Consider the following 17396-nt stretch of genomic DNA (forward strand, 5'->3'; position numbering starts at 1 on the left):
AGGTGATTATACGTTGTATACTGGGGCTCTGGGCACTGCTTTCTTGCTGTTTAAGGCTTATCAGATTACTGGAGACAAGAATGATCTTGCTCTTTGCTCTGATATCATTGAGGCCTGTGACTCCGCGTCTCGAGGCTCTGGGTATTTTCAGTTTTCTCTTTGTTTCTCTATGAATGAAAGTATTTTGCTTTTGGGATGAAAATTCTTGACTTAACTACTAGGTTGTAGGTCGAACAGTTGCTTGAATTTGACTAGATTGGGGTTTCTTTATGGTTCTTGGATTTTGTGATGTTGTGTTCTGATAAAAGGTTTGCTTTGATGCTTGACAATGTTGGAGATGAGTTGGCTTTGGATTTTTCATATAGAACATCTTCAGGATGTTTGATTTTGTGGGACTTGAAAAAAGTTCAAATTAGTTGTAGTTTGTTCTCTAAAAGCTTTGCCATTTGCGGCCATGGTGTGCTTAGAAGAATTTCGATAAGAAAAGGATGTGTTGATGCTAATGTCAGGTCTGATCACATTATAGCTGAGAGTATAATGAGTTAAAAGCACAAGACAGATGGATGGAAGTAGAATGAGAATTATGATTATTCTATAGGTTGGTTGGGATGGTCTATTTGTCCGGCTTACAGCTCACGTGTAGGTGCCTACTCGGCCTTATATGCATATCTTATGACTTTTATCCCGATCATAAACCACGTAACTTATTGCAGTATTGCCGGCATAATCGGGTGGTGTTTGTAAACTGCAGGCGTGTGACTTTCATATGTGGACGGGCTGGTGTATATGCTCTTGGTGCCGTAGCAGCACACCATAAAGGCGATAAAGAATTATGTCATCAATACTTGGCACAGTTCAAAGAGGTAGTGCAACTTTCCCACAAATGCCACTTGCTTTCAGCACCCGATTCAACCCTTTTCTTGGTTGCTAATTGCTATTCTTTTTTGTTGTATTAATATATTGGCTTGCATTTTCCAAATTGAGTTCAGATTAAGCTTTCCAAGGACCTTCCAGATGAACTGTTGTATGGGAGAGCTGGGTTCTTGTGGGCATCTTCATTCTTAAACAAAAATATTGGCAAAGACACAATTTCTTCCACCAGAATGGTACCCTTCACTGTCATGTCAAGTTTCTTGACTGCATTTAAGATAGCCCTATTCATTTGATTCAAATATTTATACAGAGGGCTGTTGTTGATGAAATTATAAAATCTGGTCGGCAATTGGCGAAAGGAAGATGTCCTTTGATGTTTGAATGGCATGGAAAAAGATACTGGGGAGCTGCGCATGGGCTTGCTGGGATTATGTATGTGTTAATGGATATGGACCTGACGCCGGATGAGGTGGAGCATGTCAAGGGCACACTACGTTACATGATAAAAAATCGTTTTCCTAGCGGAAATTACCCTTCAAGTGAAGGAAGTGAAACGGATAGACTCGTTCACTGGTGCCATGGAGCTCCTGGTGTTGCTCTTACTCTAGCAAAAGCAGCCAAGGTATAAGATATAACCAGTAACTAATGTCTGTTTTCTTCTGCTTTCTAATATGTTTATTCCATGAAGAGCTATAAATTAACTCGTTTTGCTATTAGTACTTCTTAATATTTTCACTTTAACTTGTCTGATTCTAAAGCAGTCGGTTTGATAACCAAAGTCAAAGTGTCAGCTGTATCTTCCATTATCTTCTGGAATAATCATAATGAGTTCGATAGTAGGTGCTGTCTCAGCAAAATGAAGAAACTTTATGCTTTGGGGGGAGTTAGATGGCATCTACACAGTAAATTTGATGACTAAATTTTTTTTTTTTTTCTCTACTTCTTTGAAGATTCTATCCAATCTAACAATTCATGAGGTGATATTAGCTTACTGAGGTGGATCAAGTCACCAAGCATCCATACATCATAGTTTCTCAAGCTTATCTTCAAAAGTTAGAAAAAAACAAAAGCATAAGGCCTGCATCTAGGCTGTCCTGTAAATCCTTTACCAAATAGAAGCTTCTATAACTTTGCTGTAGTTTAAGTTTTCAAATAGAAGTAACTCAATAAACAAAATATTGCTCAAAATTTCATCCATGTTATCAGGTTTTTGCAAGTGAAGAGTTTCTGCAAGCAGCAATTGATGCGGGGGAAGTCGTATGGAACCGAGGCCTGCTTAAACGAGTCGGAGTATGTCATGGCATAAGTGGGAATGCCTATATATTTCTTTCACTCTACCAGTTAACAGGTAAACAGGAGTTCTTATACAGAGCAAAAGCATTCGCATGCTTTCTTCATGATCGGGCTCAAATTCTCATATCAGAGGGCATTATTCACGGAGGTGATCGACCATATTCACTGTTTGAAGGCATCGGTGGAATGGCTTATCTGTTTCTGGACATGACCGAACCATCTCAGGCTAGGTTTCCAGCTTATGAACTTTAGTGTACTTTGTGCATGCATAGATGTGTGTACTAGTACGATGTATATTGCATGTAGTTTTCTTTGCAACTCGGATGAACCTTTTGCATGTACTTTTTCTTTGTAACTCCAACAAGTTCGTCGTAAGAAGGAAGAGACCCTTTTAGTTTGGACACCATGTAAATTCCATATAGAATGTAATTTTCTTTTCAAGTTAATCCCATACCAACTTATTCTGGTGTATATCTTCGTTTTTCCTTGTTCAGATCAGTTGGTTCGTTGATGTCAAATGCTTCTGGGAACAATTTTCAGTGAGGTGGTTGTTCCCGTGTGTTTTGATCTATTCAGAATATATATATCCATTTAACGCAAAGTTGGATCGAGTGATTTATTATGATTCTAACAAGAATTTTACAGAAATTTTGTTTCTTCACCGATGTTTAGCACCAAAAGATTTCCTCAATCCAAAAATCCTTAGCTTAGTCACGCAAACCAACGAGCTTCTCACTAATTTCCCACACTTTACGTGCTTTATCGGCATCACTGGCTTCCTCAGACAACTGGTTCTCAAATGAAGCTGAGTCCTTGTTCCAGCTCCAGTACACACCTGACTTTGTCAAGCTTGGGTCACTCACAACCTGCAATCACCAATCCATCACGGGTAAACGCCATTGTTTAATTTGCATTCATCTTGCTAGAATCAATGCTGCAGTTGTTAACTTTACCTGTGCAAGTCTTTTTCCAGCCTCTTCCTCTGAAACAAAGCCCTTTGTGATGAACTTTTGGAATGGAGGGAAAAGCAGCCGGAAAAGTGGAATGTGCTCCCTGAACAACCCGGTCGTGGCTATGCAGCCGGGGTATAAGGAAGCAAATGTGATGCCAGTATCCTCATGGTAACGTCGGTGAAATTCTTGCATGGTCAGCATGTTGCAGACCTTGCTATCCTTGTATGCCTTGGCACCATCAAAGTCTGCGCCGTCTATCATGGAAGAGCTGTTCAGCCCATTCAGTCCTCCTTGGAGTCCCCTCAAGTCCCCAAGATTTGCCTTTGGAGGTACATTTCCAGCCAAGGTATTTGTATTCCCTGAAATATAGTCATAAGAGAAGCATTGGTGAACTTTGAATTTAAACAGGCTTGCCTAACATAGCAACTCATCTCCAAACAGCGTAAATTCTGCATTTCAATTTGATGACTTGTTTGCCATACCTGTGATTGAGCCGACGATTATGAGCCTCTTCGACGGGTAATCAGACTGCTTCAAGTCATCAAGCAGCAATCTTGAAAGAAGGAAGTGGCCAAGATGGTTAGTCCCAACACTAAGCTCAAACCCATCAGCTGTATACGAAGGTTCCCTGGCAGTCGGTTGGTAGACTGCTGCATTACAAACCAAGACGTCGAGGGGTCGGCCAGATCGCTTGAAGTTATCGACAAACTGCCTCACACTATCAAGTGAAGCAAGGTCCAAATGCATGATGGTATAATTTTCCTTGGCCATCCCAACAGATTTTGCTGCTCTCTCAGCCTTGAGGAAGTCCCTGCAGGCCATAATTACATGCCATTTCCCGCTCTCCGCCAAGGCTTTAGCCGTCGCCAGGCCTAAGCCGGAGGAGGCTCCGGTGATGATCACACTGCCTTTCCTCAAAGTTTTCTTCCCTTGGACCGTGGCCGGAGTGAAAGTTGGAGACGTTGCCACCGCCTCTACTCTAACGGCCGGTAACTTCCTCGAGCCAAATTCTCTCTGCAAGAAGTCCAATCTCCATGAGTAACCTCAATTCTTGATCCATAAACGCACACACATATACACACATTCTTGCAACCTATACATAGATCATGTACCTTGGATTTCAATGCAGCAGAAGTAAAGTCAGCCTTAACATGGTCTGAGAGTGAAACTCCAAAAAGACTGGAATCCTTCAAACATGCACCGGATTTTCCCTGTAATAATGTTGTTACATTTAGACAAGAATACATGTGCTCTCTGGGATTCATTGTAGCAATGAAAAAACAAACCTCTTTGTGAATTGGATATGCAGAGGGGATCAGAGCAGCAGCCTGTAAAGCCATTACAAGATATTAATGTTACTGGGAAAGAGACCTTGTAAGAGATTTTTCTTTTGCTACAAATCTAAGTAGCATAAGATACTTCTGATAGATATATTTATAGTAATTCTTGACCAAAAGGGACTGATGGTTTTGGATATGAAATCCACCACAGATAAGATGATCCTGTGTGGAAGTATATGCCACATGGACTTGGAACACCAATCAGATTCTGTGGTTGTGATTTCCTCTGATATTTTCATTTATTACTAGTGTTTGTAGTGTGGGTGGCAGAGGTCTCCCCACAATTATGGGCTTGGGTATGGGGAAAATGATAAAGGGATAATGTTTGGTGAGGCTCTTTGGGTGAGGAGTATGGTACCATAACTCCCCAGGAGAGCAGTCTGTCTGTGAAGTGGCTGGTTTTGAGTTCTTTGCCACAAGTTAGAGACACAGCCCATATCTTAGATTAACTGTTCTTATAGACAAAACTTGTATTATTCCATTTTATATTTTAATGGTTTTGTCAAGGCCGCTTATGTTGTAATATGAGTTATTCAATCCAAACAACAGACCTTCATAATGTAAAGTAAATATTGAACAGTTTATATAACCTAATAATAAAAAGTAAACGGTAAATAAAAATATTGTTATTACATTATGTGAGTTGGGTAAACTTGAAAAAAGTTTCATATGTTTAAAAAAATAGTTTAATATCTTATAAATAAGTGAAATTATCATATATTTTTAATAAATTTAGCCGAACATGGTAGGAATCTAGCAGTAGATGAACAATTGAACAAGAGGAAACGCAAATGATACTTGTTTTTTTTTTCTTTTTGCTTGTGAAGAATGTCTGTCAATTACAAAATCATGTACAGAAAAGAGTACATTAAAACTGGGATGTGCAATGAACATGGAAATGCTCATCCTTTTCACATTCCAGTTTCAGCTTTAGCTTCACTCCCAACTTTTATGTATACAACGCCCTAAATAAAATTGAATGAATTGATAAAGAATTTGGCTTAGATGACAACGCCCCCTTAACTCTACACTTCCCGATTACACAAAATAAATCGGTGTCTAAAACTCAATGCTGTAACATCTTCTTTACCTTTTGCCCACCCCCCTCTTCTTCACTCCTGAGAATTCTACTTTTTCACCAGTGCCGTCAGCAAGGCTTCTTGGCTGAGTCGTGGATCCGACTGGCACAGGTACAAGAAAATACAAAAAGAAAGAAAAAAAAAAAAAGAAATAGAGAACTCGCTAATATTACAACCTCTCTGATATCTGTACAAATTTTTGCATACTTGGGGCTTAGGACTCGTTGAGGTGCTTATAGTCACGTGTTTCAGAGTCCCTTGATGCCTAAATTCGAACAGGCAATCCGAAGTTCTGGAAAGTCCTGATTTCTCCTGTGAGGCCTGCAGTTACTATGACCATACCCCAGGCTGACCGGTTTTGGTAGAAACCGTTAGAGAAGTCTACGCTGACACGAGGGCTACGGCTCTTAGTAGCTGAGAGAAGTTTCTCCTCAGGCCATGTTACTGAGATTCTATCAAAGAGGTAGCTGTTTGTGGCGCTAGATAGAGTTCCATTAAGAGGGCTGTTACTGCACCCAGATGCTAATGGCGAGCCTTCGCTGCCGTTAGTTTCTTCGACTGGTGTAGTTGGATGGTATGCATTTAATACGTCTTCAAGACGATCAAGTGCACCGTTTTGCCTTCCAGCACAAGTATCTTGGAGACCCCATGTGTCGGAAATGCCAGGCCAGGGGATTGCCACAGATACGTCTCGACAATGGAAAAGCTCGTAAGACCGAGTAACAGTAACACCTTTGCTTCTGTTTGGTCGGGATTCACCTTCATGTCTCCATACATAAACATATGAATCTTCACTGGCAGAAACTACATATTTCCCATTAGAAGTGAGGGAGGCTGAAATTTGGCTGTTTGCATTGCGGAACCCTGTAGAAGATTTAGCACTAATTTATTGGCTATAAGAATTTTGTAAAGTATATGAACCAAAGACAATCTTCACATATGGCAAATTAAAGGATAAAAGGTAAAACAAGAAGATAGCTCAAAAATTGTATACTTAAAAACTTGACCTCACAAATGAATCATACAAGGAGACAATGAATATTATCCTTTAATTTATTAGGTATTCGGAGTTCAAATAATAGATGAAGACGACGGGAATATATAATGTAATAAGAAAATAAATGAGTTCCTAAAACCAAACAATTGAATTAGAGATCTCATACACCTAAATGTCGTAACCCTACTTAATGCAATCTCAGATCATAGCCAGGAGGAACAAATTTCCACATGCCATGTCATTTAGTGTTACAAAGGGAACTAAGTGTATTCCTCTTGAATGGTAAAAAATAGAGAAGATCTCATTCAGTAATTGAAAACTAAGAAGAGTACACTCCATGTACGAGCTAATCACCCCTACACTTGTATCAGCAATATTCTTGTTTCCATGGTGTCAGAATATACGAGTCCATGCAATAATCTCTCACTTCTCATATTAGCCTTCCAGAAGATGCTAAACCATGCATATGAAACTCAAGTCTCAACAGTAGAAAAATATATTACGACTAAATTCGACACTAATTTCAGTTTTTCCACACATCACTCTTATAACTGTTCCAAGACCTCTGCAAAATATCCATCATTTTGACGAGATCTTAGCCATAAAACTAGAAGTTCCAGGAAAATAATGCGGCCAAGAAAGGTATACAATGCAGGTTCAGGTTAGACAATTGATAAGGAACACACTCATATATTTAGATGGAAGTAGAAACGCAGGGTTTGGATTACATAGCTGAATGAAAATTAGACATTGCCAGAGACCGAATAGTTCTCAAGCATTATGATCTGAAGTTCTACTTTTATTTGGTAAACATATTCCTAATTCCCATAAGTCACAAATAAAAGAAAAAGTCTTTAACCTATGAGCTATGTACCTTAAAAGAAAGGAACAAAACTGTAAAACTCCAACAGGAATTAATTTACACTTATCCAGAAAACACAAATCCAGATTAGGGCTCAAGACACTTAAACAAAAATGGAAAGTAACAAACAAATGCACTGCAAATTCAAATCCCCAATAAAGCAGAACTTCCATGGGTTTCAAGAAGATAGTAGTATATAGACACCAGGATAACAAGAAAAACTTTTGCAAGTAGCGGTTGTGAAAGACCAAGGCTCATAATTGATAAGCCCCTTTAAAGAAGTCAAGACAACCCAATCACTATGTTAAAGAAATAAAAAAGTTTTATTGCACATCTCCATACCTTTGAACTTGTGAACAAGATCCAGATCAACACCATCTAAGACACGAATTCTGGAATCTGCAGATGTCACAAGCACCTCTGATGTACTTCCTGGTGCGAACTGTGCAATAAAATATGTCAGCAACTATAAGAATAAGTAGAATTTGACTCGTAAGAAAAAGAACTGTGTGTCAGACAGTCTGTAATCTAAAGTACCGGAAAACTGTGCCAGCAACTCGACTCAAACTCCACTGTCTTTTCTTTTGCATAGATAAATAGGTAGTTGATGTAAAAATGGTCAACGAACTGGTTTACCTGGAATCCTGTTATTTTCTTCTGATGAGATTTCTTCTTTTTATTCTGCAAATTGATCTGACTTTTTTGCAGCAATTTATTTTCTGCAACAACACATTGCAGAGATATATAATTTACTTCACAACATAAGCTTATTTTTCTCAACAAAGAAATCATTTCATACCTGATGTGTTGTATAAGCGACAGCTACCTTTGTATGAACCAACTAGTGCCCCCTACCAAAATTTTACAAATATCATTGAGAAAAATCTAACACGTGCGAAGTCAGAGAAAATTTTGACTAACATGCATGGACAATATAAAAGCAATAGCTTTCAGTAATAAATAATCCATCCCTAACCTGTCCATCAGGTGTGTAGCAAGCAGCAGTGACCATTTCATGCAAATCATTCCAATCAACAACTTGGCGATCAGGAATGCTCCATATTCGCACCTTAGCATCTAGAGATCCACTGATGAAGTATCTATCATCAACTGGATTAAACTGGATGCAGGTTACTGTGGCATGGGAAATTCAGAAAATGTTTCAGTAGATTAACCCATATTTTCACTCTATACTTCAAGGAATCATGTAAAATTCACCAGAAACATTACAATGGATATGTTAAATACATAAACTTCCAAGTACATTGGAATTAGGAAAGAACCAAAAGAGTGATATAAGCATGTGATAGACATGGCCAGCTCGATACTAGCTAGGCCAAACTAAAGCCCCTATGTTAATCACTAGGCAAACAACTGAAACTCACAACCACTGCAGAGCGACTTTGTTCCTTTGCCCATATTCATACCCCATATTAACACTCCATAGGTGTCTTTCTTATCAAATGATCAGAACCACCCAACTATCCCCCCTCTCCTTATAGTGACCACAACCATGCCCCCAATTCTACTTTTTCCTTGTGATTCCAGTAAAGCAGTCTCTTCCATTGTGTTCCTTTACGGTCACAAACTGCTAATTATTTCTTCCGTTCATCAGCATATCAAATCATTGTCTCAGTACAAGCTATTTATGCGTAACACAACATTGGACCATGATCAGCACAGACAACCTTGTTCAAGATTTCCAATCTTGTACCGTTGCAACAGGCCTTCATTTTTAAAGTTCAAGTTCATAAAATAACTACAAGTAGAGGTATTTCAAGATCATGAATCATATGGCCCCTTCATATGATTACCAAAATCCCAGATTGATTTTTCTCAGGGTCCATTGCAAACACATCAATTCCTTCCCTCCTTGGTATCCTTCCTCTTCTCCTTTATCTAATCTCTTTCTAAGGCCTTCCACAAAGTCCCAGGTCCATCTTTACTATAACCAACAAGCACACGCACTGGTCCAGCCATAAAGTCATCATAGAAAATGCCATTTTCTTCCAACAGGTCTCAGCCCAATACCATATAGATCCCAGAAGCTCCAGCACCAACCACACTGTAAGGGTAGTCCTTTTTCTAAATGCTAGCAAAGGAATTCCTTGAATGAAGTAACAGAGAATGCAGATAATTACCATAGTCACTGTGTGAAAAGATCTTCAAACAAGACTTGCTAGACAAATCCCACAGACGCACCGTCTTGTCCATTGAAGACGATAGCAGTTGCTGGAGATGAAAGAGAACTGTGAGCAACTTTCCAGGTGCTTGACTAAAATTAAAAGCAAATAACAAACTTTGCAAAATGAAATCATTCTGCACAAGCACGGCATTTAAAATTATCCTTCTTTTTTATGTTTCAATTTTTTCATTCTGGTAGAGGATTTGAGCCAGGAGATGGGCCACATCAATTGCATTTGGCTGAGAAATCTCCAAGTTGAGATGATAAATTTTACATTAACAATTAAAATTTTCTTCTCAACTCCATTGCAAATCAAACAGACATTTCAGGGAACTATTTGCCGAAATATCTGAAAAGAAGCAGAGAAGGAGAACAATTCAAGGTCTGATATACTTAGCAAATAAGTTTTTCATTGTTAAGATGTACTAGTAGATGTTGCAGGCTATTGATTCATAGGAATGACATCTGACTAAAACTATGTTGATAGAACCAAGCGCTATATAAATAAATTCCATAATTTCTTTCAGATTGGTGGGAATCACCATAAAAAATGCTTTAATAAACCAAAAACAAAATACTTTTCCAACCCAAATTCATCGTATTTTATTAAAAGTCACCAACTGGCTTAAAATTGGATAAGCATCATCACAGACAACACTTGAATCAAGAAACTGCAAAATCATTGAAGACATGATGTCTGTCGCCCATGCATTGGTATTACTATTTGAAATTGCAAACCGCCAAGATTCTTGCATCAACAGGAAAAACTTAAGAGATATGCTGCAACAAAAATCTTCACGTAACAATATAATTCCCATGTACTAGGGCACAGTTACTACAGTCTGCAACTATGTTAAAAAGACCTCACTCTATTTACTTGTGTCCCATGATGAATCCCCATTTAATGCAGAAGATAATAAACACCACTTACAACAGATATCACATAGTTTATTACCTTCTCTCTCTCCTTTCAATAGTCAAACATTGATGCTTCCAGTAAGTAAGATAAAAACACAGTCCTTACACAACCTAGCTATTCATTTATACTGAGAGATGCTGGTTAAACCTCCCCAGACAAGGATCTAAAATAAGTATGCTAAACTACTTTTGGTGACTACAGACAAGTATCAGAGGAACTACTTACTATCATCACAAAGAAATTATGAGGCTACAAAAGAAGGTTTACACTGGATCAGAGTCTAATATTATGATACGTGTTTCATTATTCAAAATTTAACATAAGGCAACTCAAAGTTCCACAGGCAAGCAAAAGGAAGACTTCAACTAATCATCGTTATGCCAGTAGAAGAACCATGAGAACAATAAAGGAAAAATAACCAACTAACCTGAGACTTGGACCATGAGAGATCCAGTACATCATCTAAATGTCCTTGAAATGAACAGATAGGTTTGTCTGAAAGGGCAAACACTGTCTCAGGCACCAAAATCTGTTCAAGACTCACAGACTTTCTACTTATAGATGACCTCCCTCGTCTTTTCTTCTCTGAGAGACCATCTAAATTTGGTGACATTGACGACGGCTCTGGCGATCCATTGGCTAGAAACAGAAGATTGAAATTACCATCTTCAGATTTATCAAAAAAGAAATCTCCCTTCCTCTCTGTTTCCACGACCTGCCACACATGAATCACACAGTCTTCACCAGCACTAGCCAGATATTTCCCATCCAAACTGAACTTAATTGCCCAAATTGACCCATTGTGTGCCTGTATCTCCTGGCTCTTGTATAGTGCTGTAAGCTCTTTAACAGATTTCCCATACTGCCTGACTCGGACTCTCTCTGGCCCATGGAAGGAGACATCCTGGCTGTCATCTGTGGCGGAGCTTGACCGCCTCCCACCCTTCTCAGATGATGTGTCCCTCTCATCACTGCTCCTTCTCTCCTTATGCCCTGTAACTGAACTTGCCACATTCTTTATACTCTTCAGCCAACCCCCTCTCTTCTTCAACTTAGATGCACCCCCGAAGCTCCGATCAGCATTTGAATCCAAGCATTCTTTGTTCCCATCTTCAACGTTCTGTCTCCTCATCAACTCCTGTACAATCGGTGAAGTCCCGACACACATCTCGGATGAAAACTCCTCCATGGTTAACTGGCGCCCAGTTCCCACTTCCTTGATCTTTTCCCAAGTCCCATCCTCCCTCACCTCATTCACCACAAATTCCTTTCCATTGTCAAGATTCTTTATCATACATACGCCATTAACATCATCTGACCCGTTACACTCCAAACTCCGGTCCGACTCTTCATTCCTCACGACGGGCAACAAGCTGTTAAAGCTCCCATTTCGTGTACAATCCATTCTAATCTTCACCTTTGGGGGTTTATTTGGAGAAACCGTACTTCTGACAGGCGACTGATTGCTGCTTCTTGATCTTTCCATACGGCAATGGCTTTGAATATCACTCCCGTTATCATTATTTACATCTATACCAATTCCACCTGTTGCCGAATTATTCGAATGAACTTGCGAAGTCTTGCGCGAATTATAGTTTCCATCAGACTTAGATCGGACCATCCCAGATGCTCTACCATTACGATTACTACTATCATCACCATTAACGGAATCACTACTATTATCAAGGACTTTCGAAGTATTATCATCAGTACTGTAAGATTTCTCACCAAGGGGGTTCGAGTGATGGGATGAGAGTGAGAGGGAGAGGGAAGGGCGGTGGCGGAGGAGTGAGGGGTCACGGGTGAGGCCCATCTGGCGGAGGAGGCGGATGCGTCTCTCCTCCACCGACGATGGCTGAGAAATCCAAACATCGTAGTTCTGGGAGACTCCCATGGGGAATTTGGGCACTGGGTCATTGTAATCAGGGCTGCAATTCGAGTTGGGATCGTAGTCTTCTTCTGGGTCGGAAGTGGAAGGAGAGCAAGAGCAAGAAGTGTTGGAGGAAGAGAGGAGCCGGTCGAGCGAGTCGTGGAAGCACTCCTCGTCTTCTTCTTCTTCCCCGGCTTTGCTCATCGTCTATCACCTCCCATCGAATCCAGCTCACAATGCCCGATCCATCTCCCACTGGGGCCGGGCCCCGACCCGAGAACCGACCGAATACTGCTCCCAACCAACTCTCCACTCTCTGCTACAACCTTAGGTATACACGTACGTATTCAGAGAGAGACACACACACAGTATGTGTGCGGGTTTGGAGTGTGTGTGTGTGTGATTGTGTGATTGTGTGGGGAAGCGGAGAGATCGGACAATATTGGAAGAAGGGGTTTTAACTTTGGGGAACTCAGATCCGATGATGAATTAGAGAGAGAGAGAGAGAGAGAGAAAACTGTAGAGAGAGAAGAGTGAGAGTGAGAGAGAGAGAGAGAGAGAGAGAGAAAACTGTAGAGAGAGAAGAGTGAGAGTGAGAGAGAGAGAGAGAGAGAGAGAGAGGAAGGGGGGAACGGTGTCGTGTAGTGATGCGTTGGGGGTGGTTTTGTTTGGTTGTGCTAGTTCTTGAGGGGTGAAAATTATAATTAAACAATAAATTTGGGGCCATTTTGATATAATTTTGGGTAATTAATGACAGAAAAAAACAGACATATGGGTTAGCAGAGAAGGAAGGCAGCCGATGATCCAATAATAATTGAGTTGAGTTTTTGGCGTTCTTCTTTTCTTTTTCTTTTTTTTTTAAATGTGAAAATTCCCCTAATTATTATTGAGATCCTCTATGTTTGTATTTTTGTCCTCTTTCCTCTTGGTTTCTATCATTTTTAATTACACAAAAATACAATTGACTACAAAATTATAGTATTTTAATTTCAAGAATTTAAAATTATAACACTGACATATAAGATTAAAAGCAAAAAACAGAAAATACTATTTCCGACAAGTGGAACAGACTTTATCTTCTCATAAGATAAGTTATAAAATCAAGTCAACTTGAATACGAACTAGTTTACCGTAGTAGACTAATGCCTCGATGATTATGAGTATAGTCATCGTAGTCCACTTTGCATTTCAATCGGACTGCAGTGACGGACTCACTATTTGAGTAGCAACTATAGTCACGTTCAAGAAGAATTAATATACCGACCATCTTTTTTTCATTATTTTTCTAATCTTTTAACACTTTTGTATAAAATGGTGATTTACATAACTATATCAACATCAACGACCCGAGCAGTACATAGATCCGATCAATAAACTCAGTATTCGACTTAAATAAATCACAAAAACTCATCTCGGTACACTGAACAATACATCAATTCAACCAATACATCAACATGACCAACAATGATAAATAAATTATAATAACTCGCATAAAGTATAGACAAATACCCACACGTTCGAATGGTACTCAAATTCATAATTTCAAATTTATTTATATGAGGAACAGTTTTAACCATCAGACTAAAAGTTGTGGAGGAAATGTGTGTGTTATTGTCCTTTTAGGGGTGTCTAGTAAATGAAATATTAATTGAAAGTGAAATTGGTGAATGGTGCAGTTGTTGGAATGTGGAGGACCAAAGCAAAAGACGTGCCATTATTAATAGTAATTGTGGTATTTAAATGTTTTCTAAAATTTGACAACTACTCAAACATTGTGGTGCTAGCCTGCACTTTTCATCATGCCAATAACAATAATAATAAACCTTTAATACTACAACACTAACTCTACACATCTCATTCCACTTCTCTTCAAATTTGCATTCGAATTGTGATCGTTTTTATATTTAAGTATTCAAAAAAAAATTGTTAATTTTAAAAAATTTTGCACTTTTAACTTTTTATTTTCGAACATTCTCAGCTTTTCTCACGAGGCACCTTCCGCAATGCAAGAAAAGGGGCTCCGTGTGGCTAGCAGTCCGTCGACTACTTCCGCCAATAGCAACACACACTCGAACTTCCGCTCGGCACTAACGCAGCGCGCCGACAGGAATAGCAATATCGATAGCAACAGCAGTAAGCTAGATGCAGCAGGAAAGCAGTAAATTGAACACGCGATTCGGAATGCAGATTTTATTGAATTGAAAACTGAATATACATTGGACAATGATGTTAGAGCAAGGGGATCGCCTTGAGGGGATACTAGCACGTAACTACATCAAACTTCTTGAACTCATTCCGCCATCTCAAAACCATACTGTTGTGAAAGATAGCTTACAATTTATTCCTACCACAAAATTGAAAAGTCAGGGCAAACTCTTGAATACACCCCTTACATCATTAAGACATTAATGGCGCATTAAATTAGTGTAATTGCATTTAAATAATTGTGGAACAAATAATTATATAGATATTCCTCTCTGAGTAAACTCCAACTGCAACCCTTTGATCAACAAATGTCTGTTAATTAAAGCTTAAAAACGACATATCAGAAAATCTTATTACTATCATTATTATTACAGACTGTTGGTGAAGTTCTCAACTGTTTTTATTTATTTATTTATTTAAAAAGAACATCTTATAAATGTCTGATAGCCCTTTAATGATGGTATTAATTACCCTCTCTTCCGTCTCCCTCAGGCCCCCTTTAGCTCTTCCCTCTCCAGGTTACTGGTCTATATATGTACACACGCCACCGTGTAAGACGACGGCACATTCGATATGTGTGTATAATTTAAAAGAATAATTATATTTATATTTTTTATTTATAGTTTATATAATTTCTATATTTTGAAAAATTATACATACACCCAATAGAAACATCAACATCATTACATAAACTACTCTACTTTTTGGCTGTTGAGGGGTTATGTAGTTATGTAAAATACAGGGATAGTTTCTGTAAATAGACAATAAATCAAGGGTTGTAAATGTAATTATTTCTAATTATATTTGTTAGATTAAATATAATTATAAGAAAAAGGAAAAATGAAAAAAGCAATTGAACAAAATTGACAAAATAAATTAATTTTAAGTATAAATGGATAGAAAATTTGATATAATAAAAATATATATATAAATAAGAGTCTTTTAGTCAACTCATATTTTTCATGTCAAAAGTTTTTTTTTTTTTTATTTAGGCCTGTCAAAAGTAATTATGCTAATACTTTGGGGCATAATTTAAATATTTTATTATATTTTCTTAAGTAAATAAAACAGAAGAAAAATAAAATAAATAACTGATTCAACCGATAAAAATAAATTAACTTTACATGGACAAAGATTGTCGTTGTAATTAATTAACTAAAGAGATATTTGTTCGTAAAATAATCATATAAGTAAGGGCAGATATTTTTTCTTAAAATAATCATATAAGTAAGGGCATATTAGTCTATCCACATTATGTATATCGAAAGATTTTGAATTTCAACCACTATCAATTTTTACTACAACTTATTCATACAACAAAACTGAAGCGTTTGCAAATGCGACTTATGTTCTTAATCTTTTAGAATTATAAATACTCTTTTAAAATTAAATGTCGTCTAAAAAGTATCCCATTGCGACAACCCCTTGTATGGGGTATTTATTAGACGTCCGTTAATTACAAAAAATATTTATAATTAACCCCTATTATTATTTTCTCAGAAGTCATATTTTTTGAGCAAATTCATTTTAATTATAGTATGATCTAAATAACTGAAAGCTGTAACAATCGATATTCTAATTATTAATATCAAATATTTATAACTAATTAATAATTACTATTAGAGTAGAATCGCACACCTCACGTTGGTAGAATTCCGAATCCATGACTATGCTTCAGTTTCGCCAACTAAATTATGCTTCATTGACAAAAGTTGCAATCCGATCACTACAACACAGCAGTAGCAAGTCTTATTAGTTGAAGTGGAGACCATCAGAAGTGAATATTGTGTTTCAAATTTTATTGCATCTTCTATTTTATTTAACATATACACATGCATGTACAAAGAAATCGGCATTTATTTTATTTGAAAAAATATTTGTGCACGCGAATGTGTATATCTATACTAATAAAAAGAAAAGACTCTCCACAGTTACAAACGACGGTTATGACACTTACCGCACCAATTTTGTATAAAGCCGAAAATATTATCCGACCAATACGATAACTAACTTTTTCAAATTTCATATTAACTAATAAATTAATTTTCTTTTTGAATGTATTAATTTATATTTTATTTTTATTTATAATATATTATAAAATATAAAAATTTATTATATGCACATAAAAATAACGTATTTTCGATAATTAATTTTAGTTAAAATAAAAAATGCAATATAATTCAAAATAGAAAATTTCATTGTGGGGGCGAGGTCACGGAGGGTTGTCCGGCAAGACTGGTAACGCCGCGTTTGGACTTGGGAAAAAAAGCAAGCAATAAAATAACTATTTATTTGAGTCTATGGCAATGCAGCAGATCTCGTGCAAAAGTCCAAGTTAAAGAAATGAGGAGCCAAACAAAACACGGGAGGAGGGTGGGGGTATGAACGGTGGTGTCGGTTCATTTATCATGATTGGATTCAACATGAAGCTACCATATCATAAGGATGAATATATCAAAATATGTATATATATAATTATTATTTATTTTAAGGGTAAATTAACGAATTTTATTGAAATTTTTTGTAATTATATTTATTTTTTTGGTTAATTGAAAAATTACGATTACTTTTAAAAAATTAATAATCGTCTAACAAATATTTTTTTTGTGACAATTGATTGTAAATAGTACTTATTAGATAATTATTAATTTTAAAGTGGTATTTATAAATTTTTAAATAAAAAATAGTAGAATTATAATAAATTTTAGAAAAGCCCAAAACATATTTTGACCTAATTTTGAAGTAGAATATTAATTACAAAGGTTTTGAGAAGTAGGGCAATGATCGGTGGGGGTGGGGGGGGGGGGGGGGGGGGGGGTG

The 17396-nt window shown here is 37.4% G+C and overlaps 3 protein-coding genes across 4 annotated transcripts; 1 reads left to right on the plus strand and 2 right to left on the minus strand.

The window, feature by feature from the left end:
- On the plus strand, positions 1-2637 carry LOC105177018 (lanC-like protein GCL2; the record flags this gene model as incomplete). The annotated part of the gene is given in 5 exon segments (XM_020698764.1): positions 1-141; positions 752-863; positions 990-1106; positions 1184-1495; positions 2080-2637. Coding segments are annotated over 5 exon segments (1021 nt in total), but the record flags the coding sequence as incomplete, so codon positions are not given.
- Positions 2753-4544, minus strand: LOC105177016 (protochlorophyllide reductase). Its single transcript, XM_011100029.2, has 5 exons — positions 4406-4544; positions 4232-4330; positions 3602-4133; positions 3120-3478; positions 2753-3032 (listed from the first exon to the last, which is right to left on the minus strand). The coding sequence occupies exons 1-5, from the start codon at positions 4457-4459 to the stop codon at positions 2874-2876; spliced, it is 1203 nt and encodes a 400-aa protein (XP_011098331.1). The 5' UTR covers positions 4460-4544; the 3' UTR covers positions 2753-2873.
- Positions 5242-12968, minus strand: LOC105177019 (WD repeat-containing protein 44). Of its 2 annotated transcripts, none has more exons than XM_011100031.2 (7): positions 10929-12966; positions 9539-9629; positions 8374-8531; positions 8197-8248; positions 8034-8116; positions 7740-7839; positions 5242-6402 (listed from the first exon to the last, which is right to left on the minus strand). In XM_011100031.2, exons 1-7 carry the CDS (start codon positions 12573-12575, stop codon positions 5804-5806), a joined length of 2730 nt encoding a protein of 909 aa, XP_011098333.1. In that variant the 5' UTR covers positions 12576-12966; the 3' UTR covers positions 5242-5803. The 2 variants fall into 2 exon arrangements, with proteins under 2 accessions (XP_011098333.1, XP_011098334.1); XM_011100032.2 differs by having other exon boundaries at positions 5347-6419; positions 10929-12968.

The sequence above is a fragment of the Sesamum indicum genome, linkage group LG14 (assembly GCF_000512975.1).
Source record: "Sesamum indicum cultivar Zhongzhi No. 13 linkage group LG14, S_indicum_v1.0, whole genome shotgun sequence".
Taxonomy (NCBI): Eukaryota; Viridiplantae; Streptophyta; class Magnoliopsida; order Lamiales; family Pedaliaceae; genus Sesamum; species Sesamum indicum.

Bases quoted from the DNA above. Each gene is read 5' to 3' on its own strand.
- LOC105177016 (XM_011100029.2), bottom strand. From the start codon at position 4,459: ATGGCTTTACAGGCTGCTGCTCTGATCCCCTCTGCATATCCAATTCAC. The intron at 4,331-4,405 runs GTTTGTTTTTTC...ACATTATTACAG, and splicing joins CATATCCAATTCACAAAGAG to GGAAAATCCGGTGCATGTTT. The intron at 4,134-4,231 runs GTACATGATCTA...GACTTCTTGCAG, and splicing joins CTGCTGCATTGAAATCCAAG to AGAGAATTTGGCTCGAGGAA.
- LOC105177019 (XM_011100031.2), bottom strand. From the start codon at position 12,575: ATGAGCAAAGCCGGGGAAGAAGAAGAAGACGAGGAGTGCTTCCACGAC. The intron at 9,630-10,928 runs GTTAGTTGGTTA...TTTCATCTCCAG, and splicing joins TCTCATGGTCCAAGTCTCAG to CAACTGCTATCGTCTTCAAT. The intron at 8,532-9,538 runs GTAATTATCTGC...CCCATGCCACAG, and splicing joins CTTTTCACACAGTGACTATG to TAACCTGCATCCAGTTTAAT.